This window comes from Schistocerca nitens, chromosome 5, assembly GCF_023898315.1.
Source record: "Schistocerca nitens isolate TAMUIC-IGC-003100 chromosome 5, iqSchNite1.1, whole genome shotgun sequence".
Classification (NCBI taxonomy): domain Eukaryota; kingdom Metazoa; phylum Arthropoda; class Insecta; order Orthoptera; family Acrididae; genus Schistocerca; species Schistocerca nitens.
In genome coordinates, this window is record NC_064618.1 from 581212167 (window position 1) to 581228935 (window position 16769).

Genomic DNA, 16769 nt, shown 5'->3' on the forward strand with positions numbered 1-16769 from the left:
GGAAAGGCAGAATGCAAAACCATTTTGTTGCTGTGTTATTACCATCTCAACTCTGAGCACATTAGGTAGTGAAAAAGCTAGCTTACTGCATCTGGAAGACCCTACCGGTAACGTCACGAAAGTTAAAGTCCACCCCAAGTTTCTGTCTTCTTTCACTAAGAAGGTATAGTCTTTTGAAATCAGGTCTTTCTGGAACACCCTAGTCTTAAGTGTGTGTTGTAGAACTCAATACACTGTTTAGCAATTTGAAATTTGTCCTGCTCCGATTATCCATTGATGAAAAATGGTCTCTTACCCCTTCCCCCTTTTTTCCAATTTTGCATGCATTTATTATTGAACTATAGTTAGTGGCAGTGGTAATTTTAGTGCCAGTTGGATACAGCATTTAGCAGTAATTCTTCAACATTGATTGAGTTTGTTTCACACACTTTTCAACAATGGCAGTATAATGCATCTTTCTATGTCCACAGTGGTTACGTCAAATGTCCAACGAAGTGCACAGTTTTCCCTCTGTCAAATAAAATCTAAGAACAGTCAATTATTGTGGCATTTTATTTTCATGCTTTAGCCTTCATCTCCTGCCCAGTTAATAAACACTTGACTTTTCACCTTTATGCTTCAGATAAGTTAACAGAAGAATCCTGCAAAAGATCATAATTGTTAAACTTTTGTTTGCCATGATGAAACTTGTTGACAGGTGAACTGTCTCTCACTGCATTGTTGAGTAGTCCTGTTGAGCAGGTTTTACGAATTTTCCAGATGTCTTCATAGGTGATTATCATTCATGCCTGAAAAAGAGCTAATCTTTACCTTTATAAATATACAGGGTGAGTCAAAAGGGCTTTACAACTTGGGAATGATATACAACTTTATTGAAATAACTTACATAATTAGATGTGACATTTTGTAGCAAACAAACTAAAATCTGGTTCACGTAATGCATCACTACCCCATAGTGCGCAGTTAAAATGGCTTCATTCACTGATGTAAAGCATGCTCTCTGTGTGTTTTGGTTTCATGAAATGAACTCTGCAACAACTATTCAGTGTAAATTTCACACCAGATACACTAAAGATCCTTTACGTAGGCCTACAAATTACTCTTTGTGCAAGGACTTCATTGAGGCTGGTTGTTCACTGTAACATGATAAGTCAGCAGGTCGCCTGTGTGTTAATAATTATGTCACACAGGTGAGGGAGAGCTCTGCCCGCAGTCTATGAAAATCAGTGAGACATGCATCTCGCAAGACAGGCATTCCACAAAAGACTGTTTGGTGAGTACTGCATAGATCTTTGCACATGAAACCATACAAATACACAATGGTACAGCGAATTACTATAAAGATGAGTTTGCTCATGGGAATTCTTTGCAGAAATTGTGCATCAGATAGAGGACGATTAGACATTATTGTCACGTTGAGTACCCACAACTGCAGAACATGGGACACTGGAAATCCAATGCAACCCTAGAACATGTTTGTTACAGCCCCAAAGGTAATATGTTTCGTATCATTAGCAAATTGAAAAGTGTATGGCCCTGTCTTTTTCATGGAGGAAACTGTCATTGTTAGTGTGTGTCTGAATATGCTTCAAAACATTTTACTTCCACAGATTGATAAAGGTGACCGAGATGCGACAATTTACTACCATTATGACAGTGCACATCATTCCCTCACAGAAGTTAGAGGTTTCCTGGATAATCACTTCTCAGATTGGTGGATTGATCATGAAGGGCCTTTGACACTACTTGATTTCTTTCTCTGGGGTTCCACTAAAGACTGAGTGCACGTTCCTTTCCTACTAAACAATTTAGTCAACCAGAAAAATCAAATCCACACTGCCATTGCATAAGTTATGCCTAGTTTGCTGCAACAAGTGGGAAGAAATTGATAACTGGTAGGATGTTTGCTGCATCACAAATGGTAGTCACATCGAACCAAAATGACACTTGACACTTTTATATGAAACTTGAGGTTGTCTGCTACAAAGTAAGTTACCTCAGTAAATTTCTATATCATTACAAGGTTGTAAAGTCCTTTTTGGTTCGCCCTGTACATAGTGGAAAAAAATAATTAAAGTTTATTGATAACTCAGTGGAACTACAGGTAATGGCCCAAATGTCACCATCCACCATAAAATTTCACTCTCACCAAAACACATTTATATACACACAATTTGTACCACACCCACACACATGAATCATTTGGTGGAATATTTCTGTGGGTCAGTGTCCAGTGGCAGCATTGTTAAGTTTATTTCATGTCATATCTAGTGGCACAAGTTGTGAAAGCATCACAGCATGAATCATAAAATACTTTACTAGGTAGTGGATATTTCCATAAATATGCTAGTTTTTGTCCAGTACATGTCATAATTTTGTGATGGCAACTAACTGTTTTTCTTTGTGTTTGTTCCAGTGAAACACAAGTAAAAAACCTGGCAAATGGAGTAGAAAGAAACTCCTATTTCCTACAAAATTATTACAAAGCTGTGAAACAGTACATGAAAATTTTGGAAAGATTTGGTTGCTGATACAAACATATGTAGGTACTTACTCACATAAAGATGTGTGCTGAAAGTTATGTCTGGTTAAAAAAAATTATGTATTCCTTGTAAATAACAGAGTTAATAAAAAATGTTGAAATTAAGCTATCTTCTACATTGTTGGTAAAACAGTAGATAAAATACATAAACTGTGACTTGCAAAATTCCTGTTATAATTCCTCAGAAAAATAGAAATATTCACAGTATTATGAAAAGGATAGATTGCTACTCACCCTATAGTGAAGATGACAGCCTAACAAAAAGATTGCTACAAAGGGTAAGCTTTCGGCCACAAGACCTTTTTCTGCATTGGACAAAACACACACACATTCAAACAAACAACTTGCATGCACATGACTACTGTCCCTGGCTGCCAAGACCAGATTGCAAGCAACAGCCTTGATGAGGGAAGCAATCTGGGTGGTGGGGGTAAGGAGGAGGATGCAGTGAGGAGGGAAGGGATAACAGGGTGGGGGACAATAAACTTCTTCTTGTGAGAGCATATAGGGACAAAGTGGGGAGAGGGTAGGGCAGTGAGGTGCAGTGTAGTGGGGAGGTTAGATGGGGGTGGGAGGTGGAAAGGAGAGAAGTAAAAAAAACTGTGGGTGTGTTGATGGAACAGAATGTTGTGTAGTCTGAAGTGGGAACAGGGTAGGGGATTTGTGGGTGAAGGATAGTGACGAACGAAGACAGGATAGGAGGTGTACAGGAATGTAGGATGTGTTGCAAGGAGAGTTCCCACCTGTGTATTTCAGAAAAGCTGGTGTTGGTAGGGAGGATCCAGATGGCACAAGCTGTGAAGCAAGTGCTGCTTGTGGGGGCATACACCTAGCTGCCCTGCCCTTTCCTCACCTCATCCCTGTGTGCTGCCACAACCAGCACTCTACTGTCCCCCACCCATACCTGGCTATCCCTCCCCACCCCAGTCACCTCCTTACCCCCACCACCTAGATTGCTTCTCTCGTCATGTGCTGTTGCTTGCAGTTGCTCAACAGCCAGAGACAGTTGTCTGTTGTGTGTGTGTGTGTGTGTGTGTGTGTGCGTGTGCGTGTGCGTGCGTGTGCGTGTGTTTTCTCTTCCTTGCTGTTTTACATGTTGCCTTCCAAACCACACCACACTTATGAGTCACACTGTATAAACTGTTTCGTCCATGCACAACACACAGCTACATGACCACGCTGATTGTTGGTGCATTATCTCATGCCCCACATCACTCTCTCTGATATCATTAATCCTAGACCTTCAAATTGATCACTCTTCCTATGACACTTTCACTTACTTTTGTATATTATTTTCTGTACCTTTCTGTGTCACACGAACTTGTACTTCATCCTACCAACCCCTCTACATCTACATCTATGTAAATATTCCACAAACCACAACATAGTGCATGGCCATTCTCTACTGTGTTTCACTCACAAATCTCGGTCTTTAATGCACAGTGTATGTTGGTGGCAGTAGAATCATTCAGAAATGAACTTCAGTTGACAGTTCTCCAAATTTTCTCAATAGTGTTCCTCGAAAAGAGTGTGGCCTTCCCTCCAGGGATTCCCATTTCAAATCCTGAAGCATCTCTGTAATACTTACATGTTGTTCAGACCTACTGGTAACAAATCTAGCAGCCTGCTTCTGAATCGCTTCGATGTGTTCTGTCAGTCCGACCTGATATGGATCCCAAGCACTCAAGCAGCACTCAAGATGAGTCGCACTAGCATCCTATATGCAGCCTCCTTTACAGATGAACCACTCTTTCCTAAAATGTTTCCAATAAACCAAAGTCGGCCGTTCACCTTTCCTACCACAATCCTCTCATGCTCGTTCCATTTCATATTGCTTTGCTACGTTACGCCCACATATTTAAACAATGTTACTGTGTCAAGCAGGATACTACTAATGCTGTATCCGAACATTATGGATTTGTTTTTCATACTCATCGACATTAACTTACATTTCTCTACATTTAGAGCTGGCTGCCATTCATCACACCAACTAGAAATTTTGTCTCTCATGTTGTATCCTCTTACACTCACTCAACTTCGACACCTTATTGTCCACCACGGCATCATCAGTAAATAACCAGATTGCTGCCTGCCCTGTCTGCCAGATCATCATGTATGTAGAGAAAGAACACCAGTCCTATCACACTACCCTGGGGCACTCCTGACAATACTCTTGTTTCCTGATGAATACTCACCTTCAAGGAAAATATACTTGGTTCTATAACTTAACAAGTCTTTGAGCCACACCGGCATCTGTGAACCTATTCCACATGTTCGTACCTTCTTTAGCAGCCTGCAATGAGGCACCATGTCAAACATTTTCCAGAAATCTAGAAATATGGAATCTGCCTGTTGCCCTTCATTCATAATTCACAGTATATCATTTGAGAAAAGTGCATGCTGAGTTTCACATAAGCTATGCTTTCTAAAACCATACTGATTTATGGACCTAAGATTCTCGACCTCAAGCAAAATTTACTATATTCGAACTGAGAATATGTTCAAGGATTCTGCAGAAAACTGATGTTAGTGAACTTGGTGTGTAATTTTCTTGCACACAGGAGTTGCCTGCACATTTTTCCAGTCACTTGGGACTTAGTGCTGGGCTAGAGATTCACAATAAATGCAAACTACACAAGGGGCCAGTGCCATAGTGTACTTTTTGAAAAATCTAATTGGGATTTTATTCAGACCTGGTGACTTATTTTTTTCAACTTCTCCAGTTGTTTCTCTGCACCACAAATGCTTATTACAATGTTGCACATACATGAGTCTGTTCAATCATCAAACAACAGTATATTTGCACAATTCTCCTGCATGAACGATTTTCTGCTCCAAAATGTGTTCTCCCCTTCTAAGCTATGCTTTCTAAAACCATACTGATTTATGGACCTAAGATTCTTGACCTCAAGCAAAATTTACTATATTCGAACTGAGAATATGTTCAAGGATTCTGCAGAAAACTGATGTTAGTGAACTTGGTGTGTAATTTTCTTGCACACAGGAGTTGCCTGCACTTTTTTCCAGTCACTTGGGACTTTGTGCTGGGCTAGAGATTCACAATAAATGCAAACTACTTGCAAACTACACAAGGGGTCAGTGCCATAGTGTACTTTTTGAAAAATCTAATTGGGATTTCATTCAGACCTGGTGACTTATTTTTTTCAACTTCTCCAGTTGTTTCTCTGTGCCACAAATGCTTATTACAATGTTGCACATACACGAGTCTGTTCAATCATCAAACGACAGTATATTTGCACAATTCTCCTGCATGAACGATTTTCTGCTCTAAAATGTGTTCTCCCCTTCTACATTCAGCATTTTCTTAAACACAATGCGTAAACACCCTCATACCATACCACCACCTTCTCTGTACTTCACTGATGGCACTACGCATGATGTAGATAATGTTTTCCTGAACACAAACCAGAATTGCCACAGGGTACAGTACAATTTATCACTTCAAATGACTCATTTCCATTCATGTTCTGTCCAGTGGCATCGCTCATTACGCTGTCTCACGCATCGCTTAGAACTGTCTGCAGAAACATGTCGCTTGTGAAGAATTACTCAGCCATTATCCATCATTCTTTTTTCTCCCTATGCACAGTTGTCGTGCTAGCTGGATTGATTGCAGCACTTTGAAACTCATTAATGATTCCTTCTGCCGGTTTCATGTGATTTTTTTATATTTTATGATCCCTGTCCGTCAGTGCATGAGGCCTGCTTGGTCTTTGTTTAGCTGTGGTTGTTCCTTCGCATTTCCACTTCACAGTTGTATCACCAAACATCGACTTTGGCAGCTGTTCAAGACTTGAAATGTCCCTTACAGATCTGTTACTCAGGTGATACTCACTGACTAGTCCACGTTCGAAGTCACTGGACTCTCTTGACTGACTCATTCTGCTGTTACTGCTTCTCTACTGACAACACAAATTCTTCCCATCTCCTTTCACTGGGGCAGGTCCGCCTCTTGTGGCATCCAGTGGTTAATTCTGCATTCCTTAGGGATGTCCGGATACTAATGATCAGATAGTGTCAGCTCGGTCGTTGATAAATCGGGTGGCAGGGTTTGGTTCATTGGTAGGACAATGGGCAAATGTGATGAATATCCAAAGAACATCCAATACTATTCCTCAGTAGTGTGCAACTGGTATTTTATGAGACTAATAGTGATATTGAACTTATACAGGGAGATTACCTGCTCATCACTATTGATGCCACCTCCCTTTACACTGACATCCCCAATGCCGCTATTGAACACTACCTTCCCAACAGCCGACGGATTCCAAATGTTTAGCCTCCTGCCTGGTCACCATGACCAAGTATACCCTCACCCACAATTACTGCTACTTTGAAGACATCACCTACAGTCAAATGGGCACCTGCATGGCACCATTCTATGCCAACCTTTTCACGGGCCATCTAAAGGAATCCTTCCTAACAACCCAGAATACCAAACCCCTCAACTGGTTCAGATACACTGATTACATCTTCCTGATATGAATCAAGGGTGAGGACACCCTATTCCCGTTGCTCCAGGACATCAGTACCTTCTCCTCCATTTGCTTTACCTGGTCCACCTTGATATTGATCTCGATGATGGCTACATCAGTACCTCTATCTGTATCGAACCTACCAACCTCCTGCAATACCACCACTTCGACAGTTGCCTCTCATTCCATACCAAGAAGTCCCTTCCATACACCCTAGCCAGTGTCTCTAAGCTTGTTCAAAAACTGATCTCCTGTGCCTTATCTCTCCAGTCACCCACCACCTCCTAAAGTCCCACCCTCCAGTCGTACAAGAGCATTCCCCTCATGACTCAGTAGCATCCAGGACTGGAGCAACTGAATCATATTTTCCACCAGGGTTTGGACTACCTCTCATCATGCCCTGAAAAGAGAAATGTTCTACCCACTACCCTTCCCTTTCCTCACACAGTAATATTTCGCAACCCACCAAACCTACACAATATCCCTGCCCATCCCTATTCAACTGCTGCTCCCAACCCAGTGCTTCACGGCTCATATCCCTGTAATAGACCTAGATACAATACCTGTCCCATACATCCTTCCACCACCATCTACTCTAGTCCAGTCACAAGCATCACCTATCCCATCAAAGACAGGGCTTCCTGTGAAATTAGTCATGTGATCTATGAGCTAAGCCACAACCACTGTGCGGCATTCTATGTGGCATGACAACCAACATGCTATCTGTCGGCATGAGTGGTCACCGACAAACTGGCCAAGAAACAGCTGGACCATCCAGTTGCTGAGCATGCTGTCCAACACAACATTCTTCATTTCAATGACTGCTTCACAGCTTATGCCATCTGGATGCTTCCTACCAACACCAGCTTTTCTGAATTGAACAGGTGAGAATTCTCCCTGCAATACATCCTACATTTCTGTAACCCTCATGGCCTCAAACTTTGTTAGTCACTTTCTTTCACCCTACCTATCCCCTTAGCTGTTCCCATTCCAGCCATCTGTTCCACCAATGCGCCCACAGTCTTTCTACTTCTATTCTGCAATCCATTCTGGATCTTCTAATTTTGGTTCCTGCTCCCTTTTTGCCTTTATAAATTCTGCAGTACTGGGTCTTAAATCGAAAAATGGTTCTAAGAATGCCCCTTGACTTGACCAAGATACTTCACAATAATATATAACCAGGTTATATATGCTCCTGGACAAGTGGTAAATCCAGGAATATTTTTTTCCAGGAGAAACCGGTAATAACGCTGGAATTTTTATAGAATTCCAAGAATTTTTCATTGTTTTAGTTTCAGTTAAATTTTTGTAATCTTGACTAGTAAGAACTGATAGTCTAACAAAGAATTTTACTGTATCCCACTACTGCAGAGTACTACACTATTAGTAGTAGCAGCAGTAGTAGTAGTAGTAGTAGTAGCAGCAGCAGCAGCAGCAGCAGCAGCAGCTTTATTCATCCGTAGATCTCTTTCTACAAGGGTATAGGACATGTCAAAGTATTCACAAATTTAGATCAATTTAAAATAAACTAATTCGTATACATACATATTTACAGACTTCTAGTTAGAGACAATCATTAGATTTACTCCTGGTATACATTGAGCTCAGAAAGAGGAAGAGGTGTTAGTGTTGTGCTGTGCATAGCTTGCGGGTAAGTATTTCTAGAAATGAAAAAAGAAGGGAAAAAAACATAAAGTGAAGGTGTTAGTGGAATGTTGGATATTTTATAATCATTATTATTATTATTATTATTTATTTGTATAACATTTTTTTATCAAACCCCTAATCTGTTTTAGCTAAGTAATCCTTCAATGTATAAAATGTATTGCATAACAGGTACTTTTTAGCTGCCTTTTTAAATAAGTGTATTTTTGCAATTTCTTTAATCTCTTTTGGTAATTTATTGTACAGTTTTATTCCTTGGTAGAAAATGCTGCTTTGAGTTTTATGTTTATTTTTTCTTGGTAAATGTAAGTTGAGTCTATCTCTTGTTGCATGGTCATGGACAGAGCTGTTTGTGCAGTAATTACGAATGTTATTTTTGATGTGTACAACTCACTGGTAAATGTATTCACATGGAGCAGTTAAAATCCCCAGTGTTCTGAGCAGATCTTTACAATGAGCTCATCTAGTATTTTTGATTATTATTCTTATGGCTCTTTTCTGGAGTTTGAAAACTGTGTTCATATTTTGTGCATTAGCCCCCCCCCCCCCCCCAAAAAAAAAAAAAAAAAAAAAAATTCTAAGAATTGAGTGTACATATGAATAATATTAAAAGTCACTGCATGTTACACACTGATGATAGGATTCTAAGGGCATAACATGCTGATGACATTCTGTTTGCAAGTACCTTTGTGTGTCCACACCACTTCAACTGAGAATCAATATTTTTATGGACCTTGCCGTTGGTGGGGAGGCTTGCGCGCCTCAGCAATACAGATAGCTGTACCGTAGGTGCAACCACAACGGAGGGGTATCTGTTGAGAGGCCAGACAAATGTGTGGTTCCTGAAGAGGGGCAGCAGCCTTTTCAGTAGTTGCAGGCAACAGTCTGGATGATTGACTGATCTGGCCCTGTAACACTAACCAAAATGGCCTTGCTGTGCTGGTACTGCGAATGGCTGAAAGCAAGGGGAAACTACATCCATAATATCTCCCGAGGGTATGCAGCTTTACTGTATGGTTAAATGATGATGGAGTCCTCTTGGGGTAAAATATTCCGGAGGTAAAATAGTCCCCCATTCGGATCTCCGGTCGGGGACTACTCAGGAGGCCATTGTTATCAGGAGAAAGAAAACTGGCATTCTATGGATCGGAGCATGGAATGTCAGATCCCTTAATTGAGCTGGTAGGTTAGAAAATTTAAAAAGGGGATTGGATAGGTTCAAGTTAGATATAGTGGGAATTAGTGAAGTTCGGTGGCAGGAGGAACAAGACTTCTGGTCATGTGACTACACGGTTATAAACACAAAATCAAAGAGTGGTATTGCAAGAGTTGGTTTAATAATGAATAGGAAAATAGGAATGCGGGTAAGCTACTACAAAACAGCATAGTGAATGCATTATTGTGGCCAAGATAGATACGGAGCCCATGCCTACCACAGTAGTACAAGTTTATATGCCAACCAGCTCCGCAATGACGAAGAGATTGATGAAATGTATGATGAGATAAAAGAAATTATTCAGATAGTGAAGGGGGGCGAAAATTTTATTGTCATGGGTGACTGGAACTCAATAGTAGGAAAAAGGAGAGAAGGAAACGTAGTAGGTAAATATGGAATGGGATTAAGAAATGAAAGAGGAAGCCACCTGGTAGAATTTTGCACAGAGCATAACTTAATCACAGCTAACACTTGGTTCCAGAATCATAAAAGGAGGTTGTATACATGGAAGAAGCCTGGAGATACTGGAAGGTCTCAGATACTCAGATAGATTATATAATGGTAAGACAGATTCAGGAACCAGGTTTTAAACTGTAAGTCATTTCCAGGGGCAGACGTGGACTCTGACCATAATCTATTGGTTATGAACTGTAGATTAAAACTGAAGAAACTGCAAAAAGGTGGGAATTTGAGGAGATGGGACCTGGATAAACTGAAAGAACCAGAGGTTGTAGAGAGCTTCAGGGAGAGCATTAGGGAATTATTGACAAGAATGGGGGAAAGAAGTACAATAGAAGAAGAATGGGTAGCTATGAGAGATGAAATAGTGAAGGTGGCAGAGGATCAAGTAGGTAAGATGACGAGGGCTAGCAGAAATCCTTGGGTAACAGAAGAGATATTGAATTTAATTGATGAAAGGAGAAAATATAAAAATGCAGTAAATGAAGCAGGCAAAAAGGAATACAAACGTCTCAAAAATGAGATCGACAGGAAATGCAAAATGGCTAAGCAGGGATGGCTAGAGGACAAATGTAAGGATATAGAGGCTTATCTCATGAGGGGTAAGATAGATACTGCCTACAGGAAAATTAAAGAGACCTTTGGAGAAAAGAGAACCACTTTTATGAATATCAAGAGCTCAGATGGAAACCCAGTTCTAAGCAAAGAAGGGAAAGCAGAAAGTTGGAAGGAGTATATAGAGGGTCTATACAAGGGCGATGTTCTTGAGGACATTATTATAGAAATGGAAGAGGATGTAGATGAAGATGAAATGGGAGATATGATATTGTGTGAAGAGTTTGACAGAGCCCTGAAAGACCTAAGTCGAAACAAGGCCCCGGGAGTAGACAACATTCCATTAGAACTACTGACAGCATTGGGAGAGCCAGGCCTAACAAAGCTCTACCATCTAGTGAGCAAAATATATGAGACATGCAAAATACACTCAGGCTTCAAGAAGAATATAATAATTCCAATACCAAAGAAAGCAGGTGTTGACAAATGTGAAAATTACCAAACTATCAGTTTAATAAGCCACAGCTGCAAAATACTAACACGAATTCTTTACAAACGAATGGAAGAACTGGTAGAAGCTGACCTCGGGGAAGATCAGTTTGGATTCCGTAGAAATGTTGGAACACGTGAGGCAATACTGACCCTACAACTTATCTTAAAAGCTAGATTAAGGAAAGGCAAACCTACATTCCTAGCATTTGTAGACTTAGAGAAAGCTTTTGACAATGTTGACTGGAATACTCTCTTTCAAATTCTGAAGGTGGCAGGGGTAAAATACAGGGAGCGAAAGGCTATTTACAATTTGTACAGAAACCAGATGGCAGTTATAAGAGTCAAGGGACATGAAAGGGAAGCAGTGGTTGGGAAGGGAGTAAGACAGGGTTGTAGCCTCTCCCCGATGTTATTCAATCTGTATATTGAGCAAGCAGTAAAGGAAACAGAAAAATTCGGAATAGGTATTAAAATCCATGGAGAAGAAATAAAAACTTTGAGGTTCGCCGATGACATTGTAATTCTGTCAGAGACAGCAAAGGACCTGAAAGAGCAGCTGAACGGAATGGACAGTGTCTTGAAAGGAGGATATAAGATGAACATCAACAAAAGCAAAACGAGGATAATGGAATGTAGTCGAATTAAGACGGGTGATGCTCCGGGAATTAGATTAGGAAATGAGACACTTAAAGTAGTAAATGAATTTTGCTATTTGGAGAGCAAAATAACTGATGATGGTCAAAGTAGAGAGGATATAAAATGTAGACTGGCAATGGCAAGGAAAGCGTTTCTGAAGAAGAGAAATTTGTTAACATCGAGTATAGATTTAAGTGTCAGGAAGTTGTTTCTGAAAGTATTTGTATGGAGTGTAGCCATGTATGGAAGTGAAACATGGACGATAAATAGTTTGGACAAGAAGAGAAGAGAAGCTTTCAAAATGTGGTGCTACAGAAGAATACTGAAGATTAGATGGGTAGATCACATAACTAATGAGGAGGTATTGAATAGAATTGGAGAGAAGAGAAATATGTGGCACAACTTGACTAGAAGAAGAGATCAGTTGGTAGGATATGTTCTGAGGCATCAAGGGATCACCAGTTTAGTATTGGAGTGCAGCGCGGAAGGTAAAAATTGTGGAGGGAGACCAAGAGATGAATACACTAAGCAGATTCAGAAGGATATAGGTTGCAGTAGGTACTGGGAGATGAAGCTTACACAGGATAGAGTAACATGGAGAGCTGCATCAAACCAGTCTCAGGACTGAAGACCACAACAACAACATCTTCAATGTCACTTTAGTGCTTATTGACCAATCATAAACTTCCTTGAGAGTTTCTGTGGTGTCACCGCCAGACGCCACACTTGCTAGGTGGTAGCCTTTAAATCGGCCGCGGTCCGTTAGTATACATCGGACCCGCGTGTCGCCACTATCAGTGATTGCAGACCAAGCGCCGCCACACGGCAGGTCTAGAGAGACTTACTAGCACTCGTCCCAGTTGTACGGCCGACTTTGCTAGCAATGGTTCACTGCCTACTTACGTTCTCATTTGCCAAGATGATAGTTTAACATAGCCTTCAGCTATGACATTTGCTACGACCTAGCAAGGCGCCGTTATCAGTTACTATTGATATTGTGAATCATGTACCATCAAGACCGATGTTAATCATTAATGGATTAAAGTTAAGTATTCCACCAGCTGCGTCCGTTTTTCTAAATTCTAATTTCCTTGTCATGTTCCAGACCACACGCCAGCCTGCGTGAGCTAACGCGTGCATTTCGGCCTCCTCTAGTAACACGGTGTTGGCTCGCCGTGCCAACCACAACAGTTTCCCTTGTTTTCTCAGTGACTATAATATTGCTGTCATCAGTGAAGAGGATTTTTTCACCATGAGTAACACTACTGGGAAAGTCATTGATGTATATCAGGAACAGTATTTGTCCTAATATGCTATCTTGCGGAACCCCTATATTTTGCTGCATCAATAAAATACAAATGAGAGAATAAAACCAAAATAAAACTTAAGTTGCAAAGGAAATGCACCACTTACAACGACAAAACAGTGCACACACAAGCACCTGCCAAAATCAAAATGTGTCAAAGGCTTTAGGACGAAGACCATGGAATACTTCATTAACAGCAAACTGCTTCCAATGAGCATGACATCATAACCGTTTACATTAAGTTTGTTTTCAACAGCTGCCAGCGGGCGCGTGCGCAATTGAGTTGTGCATGAGCAACACCATCCACTTCTGACTACTTGAAGTGTGGCTTGCGTTTAGTGATTTTGCTGCTTCCCCTCCGTTCACAGTTCACACATCAAATGAAAACGAAATGGATTTCTGTGGCCGGGAGCTATCAAGTGAATTAAAATACATTCAAATAATTACAGAAGGCTAAAATATGATACTAGTTTCAGTTTTCTGATTTTATTTTATTTCTATGTTTTTGGCAATCAGCAACAATGACATTTTTGTCGGTTTGCTAAATAACTGTGGTTTTTATTAATCTTTTCCACAGATGCAGTCAATTTATAAGAAACAAAGTGTTTCATTCCACTCTATTGGCTAGTTTCAACTGTTCACTGAATTTAAAGTGCACATTTTCATCTGCTGGCACATAATAAAGAACCAAATATGAGACAGACAGTATTGGTACACTAAGACAATTTGCTTCCCGAAAAGCACTCTGGAAAGCTTGATATCAGGGTTGGGGCCTACTTCCTTGTAAATATGTACATATGAATGTGCCCTTTAAGCCAAATTATGCATTTTAGTATTGTTTACAAAATTCCTAAGCTCTGATGTCCTATTTCTTTTATGACATCATGTAAGATCTATTAATGCTACATATGTGTGAACATACGAGCTTCTAGTGTCATCGTAGCTGCCGACACACAATAACGCCTGTTTTTCTGGCGCCCTCTGGCAGATGCTGAAATGAACCCGTGTGTAAGAGGTGGTGGAAAAATATTGCAAATGGTTTTTTGAAAAGCTCTATTTTCAAAGGAAATTTCCTTTTACTCAAGATGAATTATGTTACGTGTGAGAATGTGCAACTAATTTCTTAAATCACAGAGCGTTTGGCTGTCATTTAGAACTAGCACTTTGAGTACCAGCTGCTTATAATGATGTCAAGCCCAGAAGACCAAACATTGTCATTGTTTAAAAATTTACTGGCACATTTGTGTGATGCACCTTAAAGTGTAACACACGCTAAAAAGACCAATATTATATGTGAAATCTCAGCTTTTCTTGTAGCTTGTTAATCTTCATTATATGTGAAAGCTTAGCTTTTCTTGTTGCTGCACTACGTACAAGGGTGGTTTGAAAAGTTCTCGGAATCACCACAAGAGGTCAGCACTAGCGCAACAAATTGTTCACGTGATATTCATTGGACTGTTGCCTGTAAAAATGTGCCACGCAAGTGCTCTTGGAAGAGAGCTGTGGCGGTGACATGGCTTTGTTGTTGTTGCCATGTAGTGTTTTTCGAAGATGGAAAATATAGATTTGGTAGTGATTAAGCACTTCATAAAGAAAGGTATGAAAGGAAAGGACATTCATGCCGATTACCAGAATACACTGGGGGCTCATCTCCTTCATATTCAACTGTCACCAAGTGGACAATTGAATTTAATTTTGGTCGGGAGAACTTAGATGATGATCCATGCAGTGGTCGGCCAAGATGTGTCACTACGCCAGTAATCATTGCAAAAATGCACAGATTGGTCATGGAGGATTGCCGATTGTAAGTGCATGAAATTGCTCACATTTGCCAGATGTCATCTGAAAGGGTGCATCACATTTTAACTGAAGAATTAGAAATGAAAAAATTATCTGCAAATGGGTGCTGCGACTCTTGACACTGGATCGAAAACATGTGCCATCGCCATGGCAAAATTACACGAACTAAAGTATAAATTGTTGCCACACCCACCTTACTCACCTGACATGGCTCCATCAAACTTCGATCTCTTCCCAAAACTGAAAATTTTTCTTGGTGGACGAAGATTCACTTCAAACAAAGAACTGATAGCTGGAGTTTACAACTATTTTGCAGGCTGGAGGAAACTCATTTTCTGGATGGGATCAATGCACTGGAACATCATTGGATCATGTGCATTAATCTACAAGGAGACTACATTGAAAAATAAAAAAAAGTCTCAGTAATGTAAGTACTTCTTTTCTGTTCTGTTCTGAAAACTTTTCAAACTACCTCGTACATTAATTTAAACGATTAACTTTTCCTGTTTGTGTGTTCACACTACTTAAAACTGATGTTGCCGTTGGCTGACTATACATCGCGTGTTGTATGCTCTTAATATCAACTGTCATTGGCTGGCGAGAACACGTGACATGAGCTACGATTGGCTTACAAAAGCGCGTTGCAATCTCTGTTTCAGTGCTTCGGAAAACTAACGTGCTGTGTTTCATAGAATTCAAATTTACACTTTCATTATATGGAAACATGCTGTGTATCGTAATATAAAAATATGCAGCGCATATGTTGCTACACATCATAGGTCTTTCCAAAACACATCCCCCCCACCCCCCACCCCTCTTTTCCATGTTCCATTTTCTAAAATGCTGGTATACAAAAGCTTTACCACTCAAAAGATTTATATTTTTATAGCTCTGAGGGAAAGTACACTGTCGCTTCTGGAAAAAGCATTTTCACCTTGGAAGAAGTGTATTTTCACGTGGGGGGGGGGGGGGGTTTAACTAGGAGATCTGGGAAAAATCCGGGAATTTTTTTTCTTTGTCCATGTATACACCCTGATAATGTCTCCATATTCTTCTTTCAGTTCCATCAAAAACTGTTGAACCTGCACTGTAAAAACCATTCAACTTCAGAAAATGTACTGTTCTTTCTTGATCATTGCAATTTTTTTCCTCTTTCATCACCACCTAAATTTTTAAATTGTTTGTGCATGGTGTGTTTCTACAGGAAATCTGCAATGCCTGGTGATTATGTGACTGCATAACAGATGTTGAGAACTCTCTTCGGAAAAGAACTGTGATTCCAACGATAGGTAACTACATTGCCTGCTTTTGAGTGTTACATGAACAGCGACATACTTCTGAACTTCCTTTATATCACAAGCAAATAGCAAGGTATAAACAGTACTACCATTATGTTTATGCCAAACTGAAAAATGATGTAAGAAACAGTCACAGCACACTGATAAATGAAATGTCACTCTGTACTGAGTAGTCCCAAGAAGACCTGAGCATAACCAAGCTGTACCTAATACAAGTAAGACTTGCCAAATAGTGGCAAGAAAGGCCAAACCATGGACCACATGTATGCAGCACATTGTACATGTGTGGAGTTTTTTCACTTTT

At 40.2% G+C, this 16769-nt stretch overlaps 1 protein-coding gene across 2 annotated transcripts in view; it reads left to right on the top strand.

The window, feature by feature from the left end:
• LOC126259948 (uncharacterized) overlaps positions 1 to 16499 on the top strand; it is a 279616-nt gene extending 263117 nt beyond the window's left edge. The window contains exons 12-13 of one of the 2 annotated variants that reach the window (XM_049957053.1): positions 2417 to 2542; positions 16372 to 16499. In XM_049957053.1, coding sequence (XP_049813010.1) covers positions 2417 to 2531 — 115 coding nt within the window. In that variant the 3' untranslated portion in view covers positions 2532 to 2542; positions 16372 to 16499. Of the gene's footprint in view, positions 1 to 2416; positions 2619 to 16371 lie in introns of those variants that run through there. The other variant, XM_049957051.1, reaches the window with a different exon arrangement.
• The last annotated feature ends 270 nt before the right edge of the window (positions 16500 to 16769 follow it).